Below are 25,209 nucleotides of genomic sequence, written 5' to 3' on the forward strand. Positions count from 1 at the left end.
TGTTGCGGTGCTAGGAGAAATCATTCATAGTTCTGGAGTTGGCTGTCATCAATATATTGACAGCATTCAGTTCTAGGGTTCTTTGTCCAGACCACCTGGCACTGTAATGTTCTGGAGCCAGTGCCCAGCTGCTATGGCTAAATTGCTAAGGATGAAAAAATTGAATATTGAACCCAACGTGATGCTGGCCAGGAAGGCTGAAGCCTTGATATATGTTGTGCTTTCCACATTTGATGGGGTGCAAACAACCCCTCACTGACTCAATTATACTGAACATAGCAACGTTGCTAGTTAATGCACCTTCAAAAATGATTTCTTTCATCTTCACTTTTCCCAGAAGATGGCTCCATATCTTGACCTGGTCAATCTGGCCACATTAATCCATGTCACAGTAGCCTCGAGGCTAGACTATTGCAATGAGATCTGCCTGGGTCTGCCCTTGAAAACAACCTGGAATCTCCAGCTGGTGCAGAGTGAGACAGCTTGACGGCAGGTCCCAGGTACCTATTCTGCAATCACTGCATTGTTTATCCCTAAGTTCCTGGGTTTAATTCAAGGAGCTGGGTCGCTACCTTCCAATTACTTCACGGACTAGGACCCTCTGATGTGGCAGCTTCACTCATCTGAGCAAAGCCTTCCAAAGCACATCCTGCAAAGGAGAAAGAGATCCTCTGCCTCAATCCAAGCATTCCCTCTCATGGCTCCCCCTGGTGGAATGGCCTGGAACATTCCCACACTTTTGTTCCTCAGAATGTGTAGAACAGAACTGTTGAAGAGGACATTCTTATAAAAGATCTGTGAAATTGTAGATAGTTTTCATCATATATTATACAGTTTATATTGAATTTGTTCATCAGTTTTGTAATCCTGCTTTATTGCATTTCTAGTGCATTCTCTAATTGTGTAGTCCAGTTTTTACCACATTGTTTGTTAAACAGTTTTTAATTATGTAATCTCAGTCTCAATGAGAAAGGATTCAAATAAATACCAAATTCTGCATTAAAGATTAATTACTGATACAAACCAGTAATTACTGATACAAATCATCCCATCAGAGGGGTCCCGTTGCTGATTTCTGGGACTGCTAAGGAGCACAGAAGGAGTTCTTAAGTACCTGACCACAATCGATGCTGACAAGTTGTGTTTTGCATAATGGGAGCTGATTGGAAATAGTTAGAATCAGTTACAATTCCTTAAAAACTCAGGCTTTCCTTCTGAACTTAATGAGTTCCACCCTCAACCCACCAGCAGCCATCCACTCCATAGCAGAGTAAACAAAGGTTCTTGACTGCAATCTACTGTTGGGGATCCAACACCAACAATAGGAAGGCGAATGTAGCAAGATCTCTTTGGCCCCTTCTAAAACCATACGATGAAACACCATTAAAAGTATTCTCAAATCAGTTTGGGGGGATGGAGTAAGCAGAGGGAGCAAGAAATCACAAGCCCAATGGAAATCCATCAGAAACCTCTGCTAGTTTGAGCTGGTAAAGGGAGGAGGAGAAGGAAGAAGAGGAAGAGGAGGAAGAGCTGGTTTTATACCCTGCCCTTCACTACACGAAGGAGTCGCAGAGCAGCTTACAATCACCTTCCCTTCCTCTCCTCACAACAGACACCCTGTGAGGAGGGTGGGGCTGAGAGCTCTGAGAGAGCTGTGACTGACCCAAGGTCACTCAGCCAGCTTCAAGAGGAGGAATGGGGGGATTGAACCTGGCTCTCCATATTAGAGTTCTGCCGCTCTTAACAACTACACCAAACTGGCTCTGGGAGGCAGCTGTGCCTACTTCAGGATACTACACGTCCAGTCCAGCAGTTAGGATCTGCCTTCCAAGCCCTGCTCTCTCTGCCCCCCAAGCCTAGGCTTTTCCAGAATTGGCCCCTTGTCTATGGAATACTTCCCCCTCTGGAATACCAGGGACACCTGGTGCTGATTCTACTCTCTATTCTTATGTTTTATTTTTTAAGCCACCTTGGGCAAGTTCCCTGGGAAGATGGAATAAAAATTCATTGGCCTTGGCGGAGTTTTTGGATTGGGACCAGGTTGCAATGCAAATGGAAATTGATAGAATATATAGAATTAACTCTACATTTGCTAAAACGAGGACGCTCCCAAGGGATGTACTGATCTACTTTGTAAGAAGAAGAGCAACGGAGCGAATTCTACAACGGCACTGTATCACAAAATTAACAATTGGCGGTGCCCAGATGACCGTTTTGAAAGAAGTTCCCATCCAGTTTTTGTGTAGACACAAGGATTATTTATAGCTTCCTAGTGGAAAAGCTAAAGCAGAAAAAAATATTGCTTTTTGATGAGATACTCTGGAAGGTGTGATTTTTACATTTCAAGGACAAAGACTCGGGCGGAACTCGGCACATAAAGCCGGAGACTTTCTGAAAAAATACAGAAATTTAGACGACATTCTGACAAAAAGCTCAACTAAAGCATCAACAAGGCAACAATTGGAGCAGAGCGAGGAGGAGGAGGAGGAAGTGGGGGCTCCTATTTAACTCTGCTTTTCACCTTCCCATTCATACCCCTCTGTTTTTATTTCCATTTTATTAATTTTAAAAATCTCATGCTACTATGGATTATAAAAGTTTAACATGGAACATTAATGGGGCAAATTCAGCTCCCAAAAGGAAGAAAATTTCTCACTACTTAAAGAATCTAAAATACGATATGATTTGTTTGCAAGAAACTCATATTAGAAAAAAAAGACAAAGTTTCTGACTTATAAAGTACTGGATGAAGAATTTATAGCAGCAGACACCAAAAAGAATGGAATTGCTTTGTACATCAAACCACACTTAAAGCCTAAACTGATACTGAGTGATGAGCATGGAAGATATGTAGCGTTAGAAATTGACTTACAGGGGACAAAAATGTTGGTGGTGGGTCTCTACACTAAGAGATTAAGCATATGAAAATTGTTGCTTGATGGGGGACTGGAATGGAGTGATTGATTCAAAGATAGATAGATACTCTGAGAAACATATTAAGAGGGGGTGGTCCTGGATGCTTCCTTGTCTATGGAGGCACAGGTCGCAGCGGTTGTTAGATCCTCTTTCTTCTATCTAAGACAGGCTCGACAACTTGTCCCCTACCTATCGACCCATGACCTTACAACAGTGATCCAGGCAACGGTCACCTCCAGATTAGACTACTGCAACTCACTCTACGCAGGGCTTCCCTTGGGCTTGATCCGGAAACTGCAGCTGGTTCAGAATGCAGCTGCACGGGTGGTTGCCAGAGCACCAATCATGGCTCATATAACACCCATCCTCCGTCAGCTGCACTGGTTACCGGTTGAGTCCAGGTCCAGTTCAAGGTTTGGGTGTTGACCTATAAAGCCCTATGCGGACTGGGCCCAGCATACCTTCGGGACCGCCTCTCCCCATATGTTCCCTGGAGGTCACTTCAGTCAGCCACTAAGAACTTGCTGGTGGTCCCTGGCCCCAGGGAGGTCCGCCTGGCCTCTACCAGAGCCAGGGCCTTCTCAGTTCTGGCTCCGACCTGGTGGAACTCTCTGTCTGAGGAAACTAAGGACCGGCAGGATTTGTTATCTTTCCGCCGGGCCTGCAAGGCGGAGATGTTCCACCAGGCATTTGGTGGGGGCTGGGCTGTCCTCTTGCCGGCCATACCACTGAAGACCTTCCACCACCCATGCAGGACAATGCTGCATTTTAATATTTTATACCTGCCAATTTTAATTGCTTTGATATGATGTTTTAATGTTTTTATAATGTTTTTACTGTTTTAAGCTGTTGTTAAACCGCCCTGAGCCCGTCTGACGGGGAGGGTGGTCTAGAAATGTGATTAAATAAATAAATAAATAAATAAATAAATAAATAAATAAATAAGATGAACCAAGGTAAACTGCCTAAAGCTTTCTTTGATTTAATGGACAATTTGGGTTTTTAAAATTTTTTTTTACTTTATATTTCAATTTATATACCGCCCATCCTCAGGGGCTCTGGGCGGTGAACAAGTTAAAATCAATAAAAACAAGAAAACAACAATACTAAAATCAACATACAAAACAATAATGAAATAAATTAACCAAGTGCAATGGTGGGGAGAACACCCCCACCCCAAAGGTGGGAGGCCGATTCATTTGTGGAGACTGAAAAATGATAATGCAAGAGAGTATACTTTTTTCAGAAAGACATAGATCTTTCTCAAGAATAGATATGATTTTGACATCAAGAGACATTGCCACTAAGGTGGTTAAAATAGAGGTCCTACCCAAGACCTTCTCAGATCATAATCCTGTATTTAAATTTTTTTTTAATTTATGTCATTTATAGTCCGCCTTTCTCACTGGGACTCAAGGCGGATTACATAGTGTAAGATCAGTACAATCAGTAGCAAGGACAAGGGTAGGCATTTCCACACATTGTCAAGGACATTTCCATAAACAATGTCATAGGGTAGATGAATACAAGTTTACAGAGATATCGCATTAGCAAGGATCCAATACAGGGTTGAAGGATTGCTGAAACAGAACATAATCCATTCTAGGATTGACATTAGACAATATGAAGCACAAGCAGTATATACGAGTACATATTCAAAGCAACAGATCATACGTAAAGCAACATAATGGTGAAGCCCATGGTTCCCAACTCATTGGCGAAACATCCGAGACCCCCTCCCTACAATACCACCCTCCTATCTGAATAAAAAAGCCTTTTTGAATAATTCAGTTTTGCAGTGTTTGTGGAAAGCCAAGAGCGTGGGAGCTCTCCTGACCTCCTCAGGCAGGCTGTTCCATAGGGTAGGGGCCACCACAGAGAAGGCCCGTGTACAGACTGCAGTTGATTTTGCCATGTGCAGGCTGGCACCTGCAAGAGACTCTGTTCGGATGCGCAAAGCTGCTGTGGAGGGAGGTGATCCCATAGGTATGTCGGGCCAAGGCCATGAAGAGCTTTGTATGTAATAACCAGTACCTTGAATTGAGCACGGTAGCTGATAGGTAGCTAATGGAGTGACTGCAGGATTGGAGTGATGTTCATGCTCCTGCTTGCTCCTGCTAACAGTCAAGCTGCAGCATTTTGCACCAAGTGGAGCCTCGTTTTTAACTTAGATGGAAGACCAATATATAGTGCATTACAATAGTCAAGTTTTGATGTTGCCATAGCATGGATCCAGGTGGCCCGGTCGGCTGTGTCGAGATAAGAAGCCATCTTCCAGGCTAGAATGAGGTTGTAGAAAGCATTTTTTGCAGCTGCCTTAACTTGTTTTTCTAGTAGTAGCACTGGATCCAGTATAACCCCTAGGCTCTTAACCGACTCTACAAGGGTCAGACAAACTCCATCGAAAGTGGGGAGTACAATGTCTTTCAGAATATCTGATTTCTCAACAAGCATCACTTTGGTCTGGGTTTAATTTCAACTTGTTATTTTTCAACCATTTCACCACGATTGTCAGGCAGTGATCTAAGATTTCTACTGCATCCTGTGGGGACCTGGATAGCGAGATATAGAGTTGAGTGTCGTCCGCATATTGATGACACCCAACTCCATAGCTGCGAATGAGTTCTGATAAAGGTGTTATGTAGAGGTTGAATAACATAGGAGATAAGATTGCGCCCTGCGGAACCCGTTCCCATTCTGGAGATAGCTGATCTCCAACAGCAACCCCTTGAGTGCGTTCCATGAGAAATGATTTAGACCAGTCCTGGGCACATCCTTTGATGCCCACTCTGTTTCTAGACACCTCAACAAGATGGCATGGTCTCCTGTGTCAAAGGCTGCAGACAGATCCAAGAGGAGCAGTAAGGAGGCATGGAGATCATCCACTAATGCTACTAGTGCTGTCTCTGTCCCATGCCCTGGTCTGCAACCTGACTGGAAAGGGTCCAGAGTGCTGGAGTTATCCAAGAAGGTCTGGAATTGGTCAGCGACTTCCCTCTCAATCACTTTGCCCAGAAAGGGCAGATTAGAGACTGGGCGACAATTGGCCACATCAGTTTTGTCTAGGGATGATTTTTAAATTAGCGGATGAATAACTGCCTGTTTGAGTGGCCGGGGAAAGGTGCCCTGTCTAAGGTGGGTGAGTTAGAGTTTGATTTACATTACATCTCAGTGGTTCACTTATCTGATCTTTACCTGATTTTAACAGCCAAGATGGGCAAGGATCAAGTGCACAAGTAGTGGCTTTCATAGATGCCAGGATCCTGTTAAGGTCTGTCATTGTAATTGGTTCAAAGCAGTCTAAATATAAGCTAGATGGTGTATTAAGCATTTCTTCTATCTCATTTGTACTGCAGCTAGCATCTAGATCAGAGTGTACTTGTGCTATTTTATCAGCAAAAAACTTGGCAAAGGCCTCACAGCTCATTGTCTGTTCTTGGGACAAGGTTCAAATTTAGGGGTTAGAAGGTGTCTGGATACCCTGAACAATTGGAACGGTCGTGAACTAGCCGATGCAACGGTTGCTGAGAAGTAACGCTTCTTTGCTGCTTTCATTTCTGTTTCATAGATCTTCCAGTGCATTCTGTAGCAAGTTCTATCAGCTTCTGCACAAGTTTTTCACCAGCGTCTTTCTAGACATCTTCCAGCCCTCTTCAGGTCAGTCAGCTCCATGGTAAACCACGGTGCTCTCTTCCATCCCAAGGGCTGGAGGGGTTGACAAGGAGCAACGGTGTCAATAGCTTCAAGGAGCTTTGTGTTCCACACACCTATAGCAGCTTCTGTGGAACGTGCAGCTGGAATTCTAAAATCCCCCAAGGCATCTGACTTATAGGGGGGAAAGTGGTACCTTTAGGTGGAGATTAAATGAAGCTGTGTTACAAAATGAAGGGACTATTAAAGACTGTAAAAATAAACTAAAAGAATTTTTTGAATTAAACTCAAACAAAGGTACAGACATGAGAATGGTCTGGGATGTAAGTGTGGGAAGTAGATATAATGAAAGAGATTTTATGTACTTCTATGTGCCTTTTACTATTGCTATGCACTTTTATTATTCTCAGGAGCTAATGTAGTATTTGTAACGCAACTTGCAAGAAAATGAGACTTGAAACAAAAGACCAAAGCAGAACGTATGTTACACATGTGAATCACAGTGAGAAGTGAGATTAGACACTGTGAAGCTTGCTACCAAGTAGATTGAGCTTGCCAGACACCTGTTTATGACTTAATACAGAAACTTCTTTGTAAAACTGCTTATGCAAAATGTAGCAACAGAAAGGATGGGAAAAGAAAATGTGTTACTGAGAGAAGAAAGCTACCTGCAGGCTAATTAGATTTGTAGAACCTTTCAAGGCTGAGAAGAAACCACAAAGCAGAGGAATGGGTGCTGAATGTAACTTTAAGCACATTCCTAGGGAAGGGAGAGTGTTCTCCTCCCACGGAACCCAGAGAAATATTCTCTGCTTGAAACCCACAAGGTTGCCAAAAGCGACATCGGGGCGCCTTTGCTAAATGTTACACGGACCAGAGGAATGGGCATGAATGAAAAGCCTATGAAAGAGACGTGTGGGAAAGGAAGGGAGATGTTCCTTCTAGAGACAGAACAAGGACAGATAAGATAAGCAATGGCAATCGGGTAATATTTTAATTGTGCTGTTGACCTAAGTTGTTTCTTCCAATAAGAATATCCCTGGACACTTGTATTATGAGAGGTGGTCACCCACTTGAGCCAGTGGGGGCCATTGTATTTTCTGAGCCAACAGAATAACAAATATTATAATTAACCAAAGGTATTAATTGCTTTGTACTGCTATTGTAGTATTGATGAGCTACACGAGGAGACCTTTTACTCTCAGTGTAACCATCATTCCTCCATCGTTTAATAAATGGTTATAGATTGCTTCATCCGCAGGACTCCACGTCTGTCTCTTATTATGATTGGCTGAGGGACCTTCGGACCACAACTTGTGTGGAACACAAGTAAAGCATTTATTAGAGGTTATCTAATCCAACATAATGCTTAATTGAAGACAAAGAATCAAGAGAAAAAGCAACATATTCTTGAGGAGATAAAGCGCAAAGAAAAAGAATTAAGGAGAGCTCCTGGAAATACAAATATACCGCAACATATCAAGATCTCATAACAACTATCGACGTTAATGTCAAGAGAAATGGAAATTAAACTGAATTATGCCAAACAAAGAACATCTGAATATGCAAATAAGCCAGGAAAATGGTTAGCTTATAAACTGAGAAAGGAGAGAGAAAAGAGAATGATACTGAAAATACAAGAGGCAGATGTATTGATATGGCAGATATACAAAAGGCATTTTATCAGTATTATCAGTGCTTTTTTTCTGGGGGGTACGCAGGGGTACGCATACCCCTAAAACTTTTTGTGAATCTAATGGGAGAAAGTAAAAATTTTAAAATGTCGGGATTCCCGCTAAACCACCTCCAAATGTATTATGGATATTTATGTGATTTGTTAAGTTTTATGTAGTGTATGTTGGCAACAAAGATGTTTAGTTATATTTAAACTCACTAGGAGCACTGTTCATCTTACAAAAAATGGAACGTCTTTGAGCATCGAACACGCCACCGAGATCGCTGGCATAATCGGTGATCGTTAGGGTGCAGACAAATACAAACAAGTCTTCTCTAAACCACTTGGAGCTCTGGTAGTCGGAATCTCTCATGATGCTACCCCCAATGGCGGTGACCAATTTGTGTATCTGTGTACGTTTTGCACAAAGAGTGCAAAGAGTTTGTCTATACCGAAACTCTTTGGTTGTGTGCACATGTCTCTATAGAGGGACTTGGTTGGCAATACCCATAATTCTCATCACCGACAGTCTTCTGACGTCATTTCCTTTCATGGTGTTTCCTGAGTCTCAGATGGAAGCAAGTGTTTAATCTATGAAGTAGTGTGGTGTTTTACTGATGAAAGTTTGGCCTATAACCTCATTGAGTGGCAGTATTTCAATATGAGTAGGAAAATTACTATTCTACATCATCACAGCCAGCAAAGAAGTGTAAAGTGAATGATAACTTTGTAAAAACAAAAGAAGCGACAACGGTGTTGTGTGATACAGCATCTGCTGTAGACGACGTGGAGAGTGGGCACATGGCCCCGTCTTCTGTTGACCACGTGAAGAGTGAGCATGTTGTTGATAATTTTGTCCATTAACTGCATTTATTTGTTCTGATTTGAACAATAAAATGATGATTTTCTTGAGTCAAACTGAGAGTACCCCTAAACAATTTTTTAGAAAAAAGCACTGAGTATTATGCAAATCTGTGTAAGAGTTGAAATGTATCAGTGATAAAAATAGATGAATATATTAATAAACAGAAGTTACCTAAGGTCACGGAAAAACAAAGACAAATTACGAATGGACCTATAACAGTAAGAGAAGTGGGAGACACTATAAAAGAGTAAGTTGGGGAAAGCACCTGGACCAGATGGACTCTCAAGTAGCTACTGTAAGTGTTTCGAGAATGAACTTCTCCAGCCTTTACAAAAAACAATGAGATCTATTTTAGAGGGAGGTAAAATGCCGGAGTCGTGGAAGGAAGCCAACGTAACACTTATACCAAAAGATGGACAAGATCAGACATTGACAAGAAATTATAGGCCAGTCTCATTATTAAATAATGACTATAACCTGTTTGCAATGATCTTGGCTGGAAGACTTAAAAGTATCCTACAGGACATAATTCATGAAGACTAAAGTGGATTTTTACCTGGAATTCTGGAATACTTGGAAAGACATAATGAAAGATAAGCCACTTTGATCTTCCTGGACTCTGAGAAGGCCTTTCATAATTTAAATTGGAAATTTCTGTTTAAGATCTTGGTAGATATGGACTTTGGAGAGAATTTTATAAAACGGTTCAAAATTGAGAAAAGGGTAAAATACTTGGGTATTACTTTGTCAAATATGAACTGTATTGAAGATTCAATTATCGTTGCTGGGAATCACACAGAATCAAACAGAATCACAGAGCTGGAAGGGGCTATACAGACTTTCTAGTCCAACCCCCTGCCCAATATAGGATGAGCCTAAAGCATCCCTGACAAATATTCATCCAGCCTCTTCATGAAAACTGCCAGTGAAGGGGAGCTCACCACTTCCCTAGGCAGCTGATTCCACCTTTGAACTACTCTGACCGTGAAAAAGTTTTTCCTAATATCCAGACGGTACCTTTCTGCATGTAATTTAAGCTCATTGTTTCGGGTCCTATCCTCTGCTGCCAACTGGAACAGCTCCTTGCTCTCCTCCAAATGACAGCCTTTCAAATACTTAAAGAGAGAAATCATGTCCCCCCTCAATCGCCTCTTCTCCAAACAAAACATTCCCAAGGCCCTCAGCCTTTCCTCATAGGGCTCAGTCTCCAGACCCCTGATCATCCTTTACGCTCTCTCCATTTTGTCCACAGCCTTTTTGAAGTGAGGCCTCCTGAACTGCACACAATACTCCAGGTGCGGCCTGACCAAGGCAGTATAGAGAGGGACTAAGACCTTCTGTGATTTTGATGAAATGGCCCTTTTAATACAACCCAAGACTGAGTTTGCCTTTTTTGCCACCGCATCACGCTGACTGCTCATATTTAGTTTAGTCCACTCTTACCCCAAGATCTCTTTCGTATACACTACTACCCAGAAGTGTATCCCCCATCCTGTATTTGTGCTTCCCATTTTTGTGGCCCAGATGTAATAATGTGCACTTAGCTATGTTGAATTGCATCCTGTTCACAACCATCCATTTCTCCATAGTATTCAGGTCTTGTTGAACATTAACTCTATCTTCTCATGTGTTTCCCACTCCTCCCAATTTGGTATCATCAGCAAATTTAATGAGTAGCCCCTTTACCCCTTCATCCAGATCATTGATAAAAATATTGAAAAGTACTGGACCCAAAACCGAGCCCTGTGGCATCCCACTGGACACCTCCCTCCAATCTGATGAAACGCCATTGACCACCACTCTTTGGGTGCAGTTCTCTAACCAGTTCCCTATCCACCGAACTATCCTATAGTCCTATAGATGGGTGCACACCATCTGGCCCAGGGGATTTCTATTTGACCAGTACAGCCAGGTGCCTCTCCACCACTTCTCTGTCAATGTCAACTAGCCCCCCAGGTGTCCTGTCATGTCTACTACCATCTCTAGATGGGCTCAAGTTCTTCAGGGAGAAAATAGAGGCAAAGAAGTCATTAAGCCTGTCTGCTGTCTGATGTCCTCCGTCAGAGTTTCTCCTTCCACTCCCAACAGCGGTCCAATTGCCTCTTCTACCTTGTGTTTGCTTCTCACATATCTGTAGAAGTTTTTCTTATTGTAGCGAGCTCTCCTGGCCAGACCCAGCTCATACTGAGCTTTGGCTTCTCTAATGTAGTACCTAGTAACCCTCATATACTCCTCTTTAGAGGTCTGTCCTTCTCTCCATTTCCTGAACATTTCCTTTTTCTCCTTTAGCTTATTCTGGAGCTCTCTGTTCATCCACATAGAGCCCTTACCATGTTTCCGTCTTGCTGGAATAGTGAGGGCTTGAGTTTGCAAACGCTCGTGTTTGAGAAGAGCCCACCATTCACTCACTCCCTTCCAGCACACTCCCCCACAGAATGATTCTCATCAAGCCTCTGAGTTAATTGAAGTCGGCCCTATGAAAATCTAACCTACAAGTCTGGCTATGAACTTTCTTGGCCCCCCACAGAAACTGGAATTCAAGGACATGTTCACTTCCCCCTAAGGTCCCCACCACCTTCACCCTATCTACCAATTCTTCCCTGTTGGTTAATATTAAGTCTAGTATGGCCGAGCCCCTTGTAGCTACCTCCACCATTTGAAAAAGGAAGTTATCAGCCAGGCAGGTCAGGAAGTTACATGAGTCCGGTCGCTTTGCTGAGCTTGTCTCCCAGCACACATCAGGGAAGCTGAAGTCACCCATAATTATAAGGTTCTGATGTCTGGATACTCTACCAATCTGTTCAAGGAGGGCAGCATCCATTTCCTCTCCCTGGTCAGGAGGTCTGTAGCAGACTCCAACAATACCCTTTGTCCCTCCCCTTATTTCCACCCATATAGCTACTATTAAAAGGAATGTCTTACCTAGAATGTTATTCCTATTTCAGACAATTCCAGTATTGACAACTAAGGCACCATTTAAGCAATGGCAAAAGGATATATTGAGATTGATATGGCAAGGTAAAAAAACAAGGGTTAAATTTAAGGTTCTACAGGATGTGAATGAAAGAGGAGGTTTGGATCTACCAGATTTGAAGATTATAGTTTGTGGCTAACTATCTGGTTTGGGTAAAGGAATGGATACTGTTAAAAAACAGAAGAATATTGGACCTTGAAGGGCACACCTTAAAATTTGGGTGGCATGGGTATCTATGGTATGACAAAGTTAAGGCCAATGCAGAGTTTAATAATCATTATGTAAGGCGTGCAATCCTGAGAGTATGGAATAAATACAAACCCAGGTTTTGTTCGAAAATACCTCTCTGGCTGTCATCGCTGGAAGCTCATTTTAGAAGGGAAATGGTGAGTCCACTTAAATGGTTAACTTATCAGGACTTACTGGAATTCTCTCAAGGCCAAGTTAAAATTAAACCAAGAGAGGACTTAGCAGTAGGGGTTTGCAATTCAGTATTCTGATTAGATTAAAAATACCAAATCAGGGCCATTTCGGTTTTTTTCAGTATTACCGAAACTTTTTCTGAATACCGAAAAATTTTGGTAATACTGAAACAGAGATTGCCGAAATGATTCGGCCATTGTTTTCAATGAGAAAACCTCCCAGGTTTCCGGGAGTCTGGGGGGGGGGCATTTTCACTCCGAATCACACCAAACTTGGTGGAGACCTTCTCCTACCTCTCCTCTAACTATCCCCCAAGTTTCAGAAAGATTGGACTTTGGGGGGCCATGTTATGCCCCCCAAACAAGGTGCCCCCAACCCCCTACAGTCTCCATGGTTCTCTATGGGGAAAAACAATTCATCTTTCTAGGTGGCTTGGGGTGGCATTTTGCAAGCAAAATGCAACCAACTTTCAGGGGACCTGCTCCCACCTGTCCCTCCACCCTCCACCAAGTTTCAGGCAGATTCCACTTTGGGGGCCATTTTATGGCCTCCCAAAGGAGGTGCCCCTATCCACCTCCACTGCACTATTCCCTATGGGGGAAATAGAATCATAGAATCATAGAGTTGGAAGGGGCCATACAGACCATCTAGTCCAACACCCTGCCCAGTGCAGGATCAGCCTAAAGCATCTCTCACGAGTATTCATCCAGCCTCTTCTTGAAAACTGCCAGTGAAGGGGAGCTCACCACCTCCCGAGGCAGCTGATTCCACTTTTGAACTACTCTGACCGTGAAAAAGTTTTTCCTAATATTCAGCCGGTACCTCTGTGCATGTAGTTTTAGCCCATTGCTTCGCCTCCTACCCTCTGCTGCCAACTGGAACAGCTCTTTGCCCTCCTCCAAATGACAGCCTTTCAAATATTTCAAGAGAGCAATCATGTCCCCCCTCAACCTCCTCTTCTCCAAACTAAACATTCCCAAGGCCCTCAGCCTTTCCTCGTAGGGCCCTCAGCCTTTCCTCAGTCTCCAGACCCCTGATCATTCTCGTCGCTCTCCTCTGCACCCTCTCGATTTTGTCCACATCCTTTTTGAAGTGAGGCCTCCAGAACTGCACACAATACTCCAGGTGTGGCCTGACCAAGGCAGTATAGAGAAGGGCTATGACCTCCTGCGATTTTGATGCTATGGCCCCTTTGATACAACCCAGGATTGAATTAGCCTTTTTTGCCACCACATCACACTGACTGCTCATATTCAGTTTACAGTCCACTCTTACCCCAAGATCCCTTTCACATACACTACTACCCAGAAGTGTATCCCCCATCCTGTATTTGTGCTTCCCATTTTTGTGGCCCAGATGTAATACTGTGCACTTGTCTTTGTTGAATTGCATCCTATTCACAGCTGCCCACTTCTCCAGAGTATTCAGGTCTTGTTGAATTTTAATTCTATCTTCTTGGGTGTTTGCTACCGCTCCCAATTTGGTATCATCAGCAAATTTAATGAGCAGCCCTTCCACTCCTTCATCCAGATCATTGATAAAAATATTGAAAAGTACCGGGCCCAAAACCGAGCCCTGCAGCACCCCACTGGACCGACAGCTGTTAAAGAAATAAAGCGTTTTTGACAGGAATTGTCTTTTTGTGATTCTCTGATGTTAAGTGAGTTGTGTTATTTTTCTTTGTGGGGGACTGCTGGTGTAATGTGTCACAATGCCTTGCCTACTTGTACTTTGAAAGCGAGAAAATATTTTTTAAAAAACTTTATTCAGTGTGTGTGTTTTATTCTTTGTTGTGCAGTTGGTTCCCATCATAGGGAACAATGGGGCTGGCTGGCCAGCCATCTCTGTAGGTGGTGGGGGAATTTGGGCGAGCGTGTCTGTGGTTTAGGTGCTCTTTCACAGGGACAAGCTCGCACTCAGGAGTGTGTCCACCATTGTGGCACCCCTGGGCTGTGCATAATTGCCCTGGGAAAGAGTGTTTAAAAGTTCCCATCACAGGGAACAATGGGGGACGGCTGGCCAGCCTGCTCCTGGGGTAGTGGCTGGTGTGGGAATGTTGGGGAGGGTGTCTTTGGGTCAGTGTGGGGCTGTGGGGGGAGATTTAAAAGGGGGACTATTCCTGTGGCCATAGATGCCACATTCCGTGGGTCCCTGCTGTGGGAGATTTTCCCATAACAGGAATCAATAGAAAGTGGTTAGCCACAGGACAGGGAAGGTTATGTTTCGGGGAGGGGTGTGTGGTATTTGGCAGTTTGGGTGCAGGTGGACTGTGGCTGTGGCCATTGGCAGCCCCAATCCCATGTGTTTCTGCGGTGTGGAAGTCTTCTTCACAGTAGAAAGACAAAGTGGTGTGGCAGGAGAACCACCTTTGGGGGGGCATAAAATGGCCCCCCAAAGTGGGATCAGCTTGGGCCTTGGTGGAGGGTGGGAGGACAGGTGGGAGTTGGGCCCTTAAGTTTGGGGGCATTTTGCATGCAAAATGCCACCCCTAGCCAGACAAGCCTGTCTTATTTCCCCCATAGGAAATAATGGAGAAAGGGGGGGGGCTAAGAGCAGCATCTTTGGGAGGCCATAAAATGGCCCCCCAAAGTGAGATCTGCTTGAGCCTTGGTGGAGGGAGGGAGGACAGGTAGGAGGAGGTCCTCTGAAGTTTGGGGGCATTTTGTATGCAAAATGCCACCCCTAGCCAGACAAGCCTATCTTATTTCCCCCATAGGGAATAGTGCAGTGGAGGTGGATAGGGGTACCTTCTTTGGGAGGCCATAAAATGGCCCCCAAAGTGGAATCTGCCTGAAACTTGGTGGAGGGTGGGAGGACAGGTGGGAGTAGGTCCCCTGAAAGTTGGTTGCATTTTGCTTGCAAAATGCCACCCCAAGACACCTAGAAAGATGAATTGTTTTTCCCCATAGAGACTCATGGAGATTGTAGGAGGATGGGGGCACCTTGTTTGGGAGGGCATAACATGGCCCCCCAAAGTCCAATCTTTCTGAAACTTCGAGGGTAGTTAGAGGAGAGTTAGGAGAAGGTCTCCACCATGTTTGGTGAGATTTGGACAGAAAATGCCCCCCCAGACTCCCGGAAAACCGGGAGAAGGTTTTCTCATTGAAAACAATGGCCGAATCAAGCCGAAACGCGAATACCGAATCGGCTTGCTGTTCTGCTATTCCCTGAATACTGAAACGGTTTCCTGATTCAGTTAAAACCGAATCAGGTTTAACGAAACAGGCAGGCCTTGCACACCCCTACTTAGCAGTAGAAAGGCACGCTTGCCAGTGGTTTCCCTACATGCAAATGTCGGAGAGATTCAAATTAGACAAGAGTCATTATGACTTTGAGCAATCTAAAACTGAATTCGAAATTGCCCTTTGTACAAACGATGAACATGTTATTTCTAAAATGTACAAACTTTTGTTGAGGTTTGAGACAGAAGACGAGCAAGTAAAAGAATGTATGATTAAATGGGCAAAAAATGTGAACATGACATATATATGGAGCAATGGGAAAATATGTGGACAAGGGGGTTGAAATTTACATTAAGCTCTAGTATTAAAGAAAACTTTTACAAAATGATGTATCGTTGGTATATGACTCCTGAAAAATTGGCTAGAATGTATAAGATTAAAATTCAGTTGAAACCAGAGACTTTTCTGTTGGGAATAATGGACAGCCAGCTGGAAAAAAGCTTTGGAACTTTGATTTTTTACTTAATTATGGCAGCAAGAGTACTTTATTCACAAAAGTGAAAAACTCCAACATTGCTTACAGTGGAGGAATGGTGGACGAAAGTTTTGGAGTTTGCGTCAATGGCAGAACTTACTTCATTGATTAGAGAAAGGACATTAGTTAACTTCTTGACTGAATGGAAACCATTTATAGACTTTTTACATGAAATGGATAACAAGGATTTGATGAAAAAAGGGGGCTCTTATGATTAACTTAGAATAAGTGAGAAATCACACATTTGTTGCGGAGACAATCAGAACTCAACCTGTAGTGTAATTTTAGGGTCTTTTTTTAAAACTATTTTTTAACTTGTTTACGTATTGTTAGTGTATCTTCTGTTTAGAATATTGTGTTTTTTCTTATCCTCTATGTTTATTGTTTATTATTATTATGTTATTGTTTATAGTTTATAGTTTAAATAAAGAAAACTCTTAATTGTGAAATAAAAATTCATTCAATAAATAAGGAACTATAAAGGAATATGGAAATATCCACACAAAAGTGTTATGATACCTGTTCATAAAGGCTATAAACATTTTTACTGTCACTGACTACCTGACCACCCAGAACTTCTTCTATATTAAAATACTGAACTTGGATGTGTTAATGTTAGTATCCTCCACGCAAAACAGTTTCCTTGCAGATCCAGCAAGGGACTTATTTGGGCAGAAGGCACTAACGCACTTCTGAATGTGGATTCGCATCTGCTTCCTGATGCTTATCTTAGCAGAGTGACACTCAGTCAGTGACTTGAGGACCTCATGGGGCTCTTCTGAACGCCTTTCCCCCTATCTGGCTCCTACCCCACATTCCAGGGAAGTGGGCACAGCCATCACCCAGAAGTGCTTGTGGTTGGCAAGTGGTTCCCTTGTTGAAAAGCTGGAGGGACTGGAGGACAAGGAAGCTGCAAGTCTTCCTGAGATGCGGGCCTTGTGCCAGGAATGGAAATAAAGGGCCCCTCCCTTCCAACAACTCCCATCCTCCTCTGCAGACTCCACTCTCTCATTCCTGCAGCCAGGCAGCTTCGGGAAGGAGCAAACGGGCTACAGAGAGGAGAGTCAAACCACACAGGAAAAGAGGAAGCTGGCCACGGGGTGTGTGGACACGCCACTTCTTCCATGGCTAGCTCGCTGTCCCCGCTAAGCTCCTTGGCTCAGTTGCATGTCAGTCTCTCACCAAAGCTGCTGTGCCTCATATTAGGGGGGCAGCAAGACTGAGAGGGACACCCTTCTCCTCAGTCTAACTACACAAGGGCTGTCTCAGGTTCAACAGTGGGGTGGAGAGACAACCCTATATGCTCAGAAATACTCTGGTAATTTAAAAGGTTATAGTTACATATTTAATATTAATCATTGTATCTTAGATCATTGTATGCAGGGCTTTTTTTCAGGGGGAATGCGGTGGAACAGAGTTCCGGAACCTCTTGGAAATGGTCACACGGCTGGTGGCCCCGCCCCCTGATCTCCAGACAGAGGGGAGTTGAGCGGCGTGGAGGGCAATCTCAACTCCCCTCTGTCTGGAGATCAGGGGGCGGGGCCACCAGCCATGTGACCATTTTCTCCGAGGGCAACCCACTGAGTTCCACCACCTCTTTTCCCAGAAAAAAAGCCCTGATTGTATGTGTGGTGGGGTGGCTCACAGGGCATGGGGCAGTTACGTGGCTCTTTGGGCTGTGGTCAATGGAAATGTGGCTCTCCACATACTGAGGGATACCATTGCTGTAGCTCTGATGAACTTACTGCATCCTTACTGATGAGGATGGGGGTATATGTCAAAACATGGGGCAGGTTAGGTCTGGCAGTGGAAAGCTGGACTGAAGCAACTAAATATATTTAAACCACACACAACCTTTTTACATTTGTAATCTCTTGAACTGGCTACAGTATAACCAATTAGTTCTGCATCCCATGTCACAACGGGAGAGATTTAACAAACAAAATCATAGAGAGTCACATGGTACCTTAAAAATGAACCAATTTATTGTGGCATGAAATGGTACTTTTATGGGGCTATAAGATACTTTACTCTAAGAAGCAATAACTTGACTACGTTTTTAAAAAAAGAAGTTCCTTACCTGTTGACAGAAGCACAGAATATACAACCATCAGTGTATTCAATGTCTGTAGACCACAACTTGTCATCGTTTTGTTTTCATTGATCTGTTCAAGAATTGCCTGTTTAACAAGATGTTATTTTAAAGTTAAAGGCCATGGCCAATATGTAAATATATAAACACAGGTTTTACTATCCAAACATTCAAAACTGTAAGTTTAAAACTGTAATGTGTGCAGAGGCTCCTGAAATACAGTTTTGAGCAGCCACAGGCTCTAATATTACCGGAATCTTAAAAATAATCTCTAAGGGTTTGATGCTGTTACTCTCAAAAGACAACCCCTCCCCCTCCAAGTCATAGACACATGTTGTGCCTGTGTTGATTCCTGAGGATGCTCCCAGTTGAGGCTTTAAAATGTTTCTGCTAGTTGAGAAATCCTATGCTTACTGTGAAGTAAAGATACATCATTACCTGCCAAACCAAAACTTGCAAGGTGTGGCATTAGGTTAGAGTGTCCAGGACACCTGGTTCAAATCCCCCCTTTATCATGGAAGCTTGCCAGGTGACCTTGGGCCTGTCACACTCTCTCAGGTCACCTTGCCTCACCAAGTTGTTGTAAGGATAAAGTGGAGGAGGGGAAAACAATGTGACAATAGTCTTTCTATGTCCTTTATGCTTTCATCTCTTCACTATATTCTTCTCCCAGAGTGTCGGTTTCTTCATTATGCCCCCTGCCCGTTAAGCCACAAGAAGTCTAAGTATTTTGCTTGTTCCCGGGCCCTAAGAAAGGTGGGGCAACTGTACGAAACAAACTTTTGTCTATAGCCTCACCAGGAGATATTGTCATTGTTGTTTTCAATGGGACAAGTGAAATGCAAAGTGTCACAAAAACTTTAGAAGAGGAGACGTGTTCTCTCCTAATCCTCTCTCAAAATGAATATTAATTTCAAAACGTTCCTGATGCAAGGAAGTCTAAATAATGTATACATTAGTTCACAATAAGCCTTTGGATTCCATAAATCTACACAGAGTGGAAACCAGTCCTCTTCCCCCCCTCTTTTTGCTTCTATCATAGATCACCATGTGCACTGATTATGTTTTCAAGAGCTTCATGCATTATATCTCAGTAATACCTATGGCATTCCTGTAAAGTAAAACAGTATTATCTTCATATTGCAGGGGCAGAGTAACAAGGAACTGGAGAAAACTAATGTTTGTGGCTAAAGTGATATTTAAACTTGTGACTTCTCAGTATATAGTATTACAACAGTTCATTTCAGGAGGCCATGTTGGTTTGTATTAGAGGAGCAAGGTTCAGGTCCAGTAGCACCTTAAAGACCAACTAGATTTCCAAAGTATGAGATTTCTAGTCTTGCTCTCTTACACCAGTTCACCATCCAATGTTGTAAATAACAATGTCTTGTCAAATAAGCAGGGATGCCGTAAATTTCTCTGCAAACCTGTTTGACAGTCAAATTAACTGTTCAACACTCACAATCAGACTGTAAGCCAATCAAGGATATGTTCGGATTGAATCCAGAAAGTTAAACAGCTGTGCAATAAGCTTGCCTTTTGGTCAGAAGCTTACTCCCAGCTGACTGGGACATCAGCTGGGAGCTGGATTCTGATCGATACCCTGCCAGCAAAATAGCTACACAGAGATGTTGCAAAAGGGAGAGGAGAAAAAGCTTGTTTCTCTTCCATGATATGTGCTAACGAAATACTCGCTTCAACCCTCTCTAACAGTAGCAAATCACAGTTCTCTTCGTCAGATGCATGGAGGGCAAGAAGAAACTGGTCAGATATAGAGGAGGGGAGGGGAGGGAGGAGTAGATGCAAACAGCTCTCAAACAGCTCCTTCTGATATGGAGATCAGTTTGCTTCTGTAAAGGAAATCAGTTACTTTTGATATCACTACCTGTGATATTCAGTGATATACAGTGTATCTCCAGTGATATACTGAGTGATATAAAGAGTTAATTTTAGGTATGAATGTGGAATCTGGGCACCATTTTATGGAATATGCTCCATCCCCTAGTGATTCTCTTTAAGCCGGATTCTCTTTAAGTTGAAGTGACTGTTAACAAAAAGAACATTTAAAGACCCTGAGTAAATCTTCCCTTAGGTGTTCTAAAGGAGGCTTAGTCAAGGACTGTAGAACGGTATGTAGCCTCCATGACAAGAACTTGTGGATAATTGGAGGATGATTCTCCTTTTACAAAATGTTTCACCTGAAGATGGGAATACCTTCCACTGATGGTACAACAGCAGCTAAGGCTATTAATTGTCTGCAGAGTATGCTAGGTTTCAGCCGGTTGAAATGTTTTACCTCTGTACCATCTCACCTCCAAGTGCAGTTGTATGTTCTTGATGTTCAGGATGCAAGGGTAACTTGTTCTGAAAAAACTTTGGCTCAATTCATTTGCTGCTCAATTTACAAACAGTAAGTCTAAACCATGCCCTGGCATCGATAGCCCAGGTGAGCCTGATTTCTTCAGATCTCAGAAGCTAAGCAGGATCGGCCTTGGTTAGTAATTGGATGGGAGACCTCCAAGGAAGACCAGGGCTGCAGAGGCAGTCACCACTGTTAGTCTCTTGCCAAGAAAAGCCCACCAGGCGTCGCCATAAGTCAACTCTGACTTGAGGGCACTCTGCAACACCACCAAGTCCAAGCCATGTTTGGTGCAGATGGGAAACTATTATTATTATTTATTATATGTATATCCCGCCCTCCCTGCAAGCGGGCTCAGCTTGACTAGACCTTGAATCAGCATGTTGGGCATTACAGGCAATTCTCACTATCTTTGAATCAACCTATGCTGGAAAGCCATGGTCTTCTGGGAGCCACACACATTAGCTCTGCCTTCTCCTGTCTGAATGTATCATCTTTGGAATTATTAGAACTGGTGGGAATGTATGCATGCATTATGTGTCAATTTATGGCAACCCTATAAATGAAAGTCCTCCGAAACGTCCTATCATTAACAGCTTTGCTCAGTTTGCTCTTGCACACTGAGGGCCGAGGATTCCTTTTATGAATCTTGCCTTCTCATCATGTGATCAAAGCACGATAAGCCTCAGTTTCATCATTTTAGTTTCTAGTGAGAATTCATGCTTGAGTTGATCTAGAACTAGTTTGCCAAACTCCAGGTGGCGGCTGGAGATCTCTTGGAATTACAAATGATCCCCAAGCCACAGAGATCAGTTCTCCTGTAGAAAATGTCCAACCCTATGATTCTATGTCTACTTTGCATGGTGGAATCTGTGGTGTTATACCCTGCTGAGGCCCCTCCTCACTTCAAACCTTACCTTCTCTAGGCTCCACCCCCCTCCCAAATTTGGCCATCCATAGAATCCATAAATATGTTCTCCAATACTACATTTCAAATGAATCAATATTCTTCCTGTCAGCTTTCTTATATATATATATATATTTAATTTTCCAAATTTTTATTTAGTTATGCTTAATAAACAGTTACAATATTAAAAGAAAGTTGTTATACATTTGTATCTAATAAAATTTCTATTACATATATTAGCGATGGTTTACATACCATGATAACAATAAGTCTTCTTACAAATAAGTGTTTCATCTTTGGATTTCAAATTGAGGTTAATATACTTAAATTATATCCTAAAATCTGACATTACTATTGAGAATTCTTTATATATACATAGACAATTGAATAATGTTTGATAATAAGATTATCATTAAAGATAATTTTTGAAATAGATTCTATTATAATAATGATTAAATAGGTATTATTATAAAGTCAAACCTTTTACGGATCAATTACAGATATTAACAAAAAGAAAAAACGACAGTAATTTGTAACCATTATTATAGCCTTTATAAACCTCACTAGAATAACCCCCTTTCCCCCCTCCCTCTCTTAACTCTATCCCTTCTTACTTACTGATTAAAACACTATTAACTAGATTAAATTAAGTTGCTTACTAAACAGTTCTCTATAGCCCTAGAGTAACACCCTACAGACTATTTGGTATTTCTTATACCACCTTGAAGAAGTGTAAAAAGAACTGGAGGCCCAATCTGTGAGCTCCCCCCACCCTGTGCCTCTATTCTGAAACCAGATTTATACATTATACAGTCATAACATTTTACAGGTAATTTTAGCTTGCTCTCAACTTGAATTTTAACATCTCAGTCTGTTTTTTTCTTTACTTGTTAGGGAACGGGCATTTTTCTCTTCTGTGAAAGTCTGTCGCAGTTCGAAAAAGCCTCAGTGCCAAGGTCTTGCAATAGTATCTTTCCAGCTTCCTGATCTGCAGCTTGGTAGATGGTATCTTGTATTTTTACTTGGAGATTGGCATAGCTAGCCCATTTGTATTTTATTTGAGCTTTTCTCAGTGCTTCCGCTGTAGATCTAAGTTATTTTCTTTTAAAAAAAATTGTGGATGGCAAGTCTGTATTTGAATGTGTGTCCCTTTATATGGAATTGAGCCTTTATTTCTTGCTATTTCCAAGGTTTTGCTTCTTGTCTTTCAAGTCAGGAATCATAGCTAATATGACTCTTGGTAATTGTTTTTTGGATTGTTTTGTATCCCCAGCCGAAAAGCCTTGGTGATTACTGGAGTTGTTCCTTTTTCAATCTGCAAGTGCTGGTGTCAACCATGACTCTGAAAAGGGAGATTTGCATTTACAGTCTTCTATTCTTCAAAGTTTCTGAATTTAAGATTGGATTGTTTTGTCAGGATTTCCATTTGTAAAAGTCTTTCTTGAAGTTGTTTATTCTCCCGGTTTAAGACAGCTATTTCAGACTGCAGCGACATGCTTAGTATCTGCTCTCGGTCAGCCTTTTGTGCTGCTTTGCCTAAAGCCGTTTTTATTTCTGTTAGTTGTTCTTCAAACGGATGATGTATGGTTGAGATTTTATTCATTATTTTTTGTTCCATTTGGGCAAATATTTTAGCAAGCATCGGATCGGCAGGGATAGGTAAATTAATCTTACTCTTGCTGTTTTTAACCGCCAGTTTGGTGGTCGCACTTTCTTTCTCTGATACTTGCTGCGAGGCGAGGAAGAAATATTGAAGCTTTTAAAGAGATATTTCCCTTTGTTTTTTTCTTCTCTGCATTTTGTTTACACATATTTATCTCGTTTTTGCTTTTGGTTTCTGTTATGACAATTTAATTTGAGGCTTTAGGGTGGGGAGGGGTGGAGCTCAATTTCCAAGCATCCTTCTCCCTCGGAGCTGGCACCACGCCCCCTTGTCAGCTTTCTTCATTGTCCAACTTTCACAGTCATACATTGTAATCAAGAATACCACAATATGAATTGTTTTCCTCTTGATCCCCAGTGACACTTCCTTATAATTAAATATATTTTCTAGTTCTGTCATGGTTGTCCTTCCAAGTCTCAATCTCCTACTCATTTCTTGGTTGCAGACTCCCTTTTGGTTGATGATTGAACAAAGGGATAGAAAAAACAGCATCTTCATTGTCAACCTTGTGTGTCTCGTGTGCCATCAAGTCACCTCCCAACTATGGTGACTCTATGGATGAAAGACCTCAAAAATGTCTTACCACATTAACAGATTTGCTCAGATCCTGCAAACTGGAGAATGTGGCATATTTTATTGAATCAAGCCATCTCATTTTAGGTCTTCCTCTTTTCCTACTGCCTTCCACTTTTCCTAGCATTATTGACTTTTCCTAGCATTATTGACTTTTCCAATCTTGTCTTCCCATGATGTGACCTAAGTACAATAGCCTCAGTTTTGTCATTTTAGCTTCAGGCTTAATTTGATCTAGTGCCCACTTATTTGTCTTTTTGGCTGTCCATGGTATCCGCAAAACTCTCCTCCAGCACCACGGCCGTTTTTACACTACTTACTGGCCATAGAACATCGTGCCAAGCTCCCGGAATGACAGCGTCTTCCTGGTGTGATTTCGTGCGAGAACTGCCGTTCCCATGTGAAATTGTGCCAGGAAGACACTATCGTTCTGGGAGTTTGGTGCGATGTTCCATGGCCAGTAAGCAGCATGAAAATGGCCCACATTTCAAATGAATCAATTTTCCTTCTGTCAGCTTTCTTCACTGACCAACTTTCATATCCATACGTGGCAATGGCGAATACCATAGTTTGGATTATCTTAATCTTGGTTCCCAGAGAGACATCTTTATCTTTAAGGATCTTCTCTAGCTCCCTAACAGCTGCTCTTCCAAGTCTCAATTTTCTTCTGATTTCTTCATTGCAGTCGCCCTTTCGGTTGATGAGCCAAGAAATACAATTTCAGTTTCCTCCTTGTCAACTCTAAAATTGTGTAATTTCTCAGTTGTTATTACTTTTGTCTTCTTGATGTTCAGCAGTAATCCTGCTTTGGCACTTTCTCCTTTAACCTTTGTTAGTAGTCATTTCAAGTCTTCACTATTTTATGCTAGTAACCTGGTGTCATCTGCATATCTCATATTGTTAATGTTCCTTCCACCAATTTTCACTCTACCTTCTTCTAAATCTAGTCCAGCTTTCATTATGATATGCTTTGCAGAGAGGTTAAACTGGTAGGGAGATACTATGCACCCTTCTCTAACACTTTTGCCAGTTGGAAACTGTTGTTTCTCCATATTCTGTCCTAACAGTAGCCTTTTACCCAGAGTACAGGTTGCTCATTAAAACAATCAGATGTTGTGGCACCCCCATTTATTTTAACACCATCCATAGCTTTTCAAGATCCACATAGTCAAAAGCTTTGCTATAAAAACACGGACCAATTTTCTTCTGAAATTCTCTAGTATATTCCATTAGCCCTGGTAAATTTGTCTAGTGCCTCTTCCTTTTCTTAATCCAGCTTTAACATCTGGCATTTCTCACTCCATATATGGTAAGATTCTTTGCTGTAGAACTTCGAGCATCACTTTGCTTGCATGGAAAAGTAACACAATGGTTCGATAGTTGTTCATTCTTTG

At 42.3% G+C, this 25,209-nt stretch overlaps 1 protein-coding gene across 1 annotated transcript in view; it reads right to left on the reverse strand.

Moving 5' to 3' along the window:
- The window catches only part of SHISAL1 (shisa like 1), a 107,104-nt gene that overhangs the window by 52,005 nt on the left and 29,890 nt on the right, over nucleotides 1–25,209 (reverse strand). The window contains exon 2 of the mRNA XM_055000867.1: nucleotides 18,302–18,401. Within this exon, the coding sequence (XP_054856842.1) occupies nucleotides 18,302–18,368 (67 nt within the window). The 5' untranslated portion in view covers nucleotides 18,369–18,401. The remainder of the gene's footprint in view (nucleotides 1–18,301; nucleotides 18,402–25,209) is intronic.

This window comes from Eublepharis macularius, chromosome 16 (assembly GCF_028583425.1).
Source record: "Eublepharis macularius isolate TG4126 chromosome 16, MPM_Emac_v1.0, whole genome shotgun sequence".
NCBI classification, from domain to species: domain Eukaryota; kingdom Metazoa; phylum Chordata; class Lepidosauria; order Squamata; family Eublepharidae; genus Eublepharis; species Eublepharis macularius.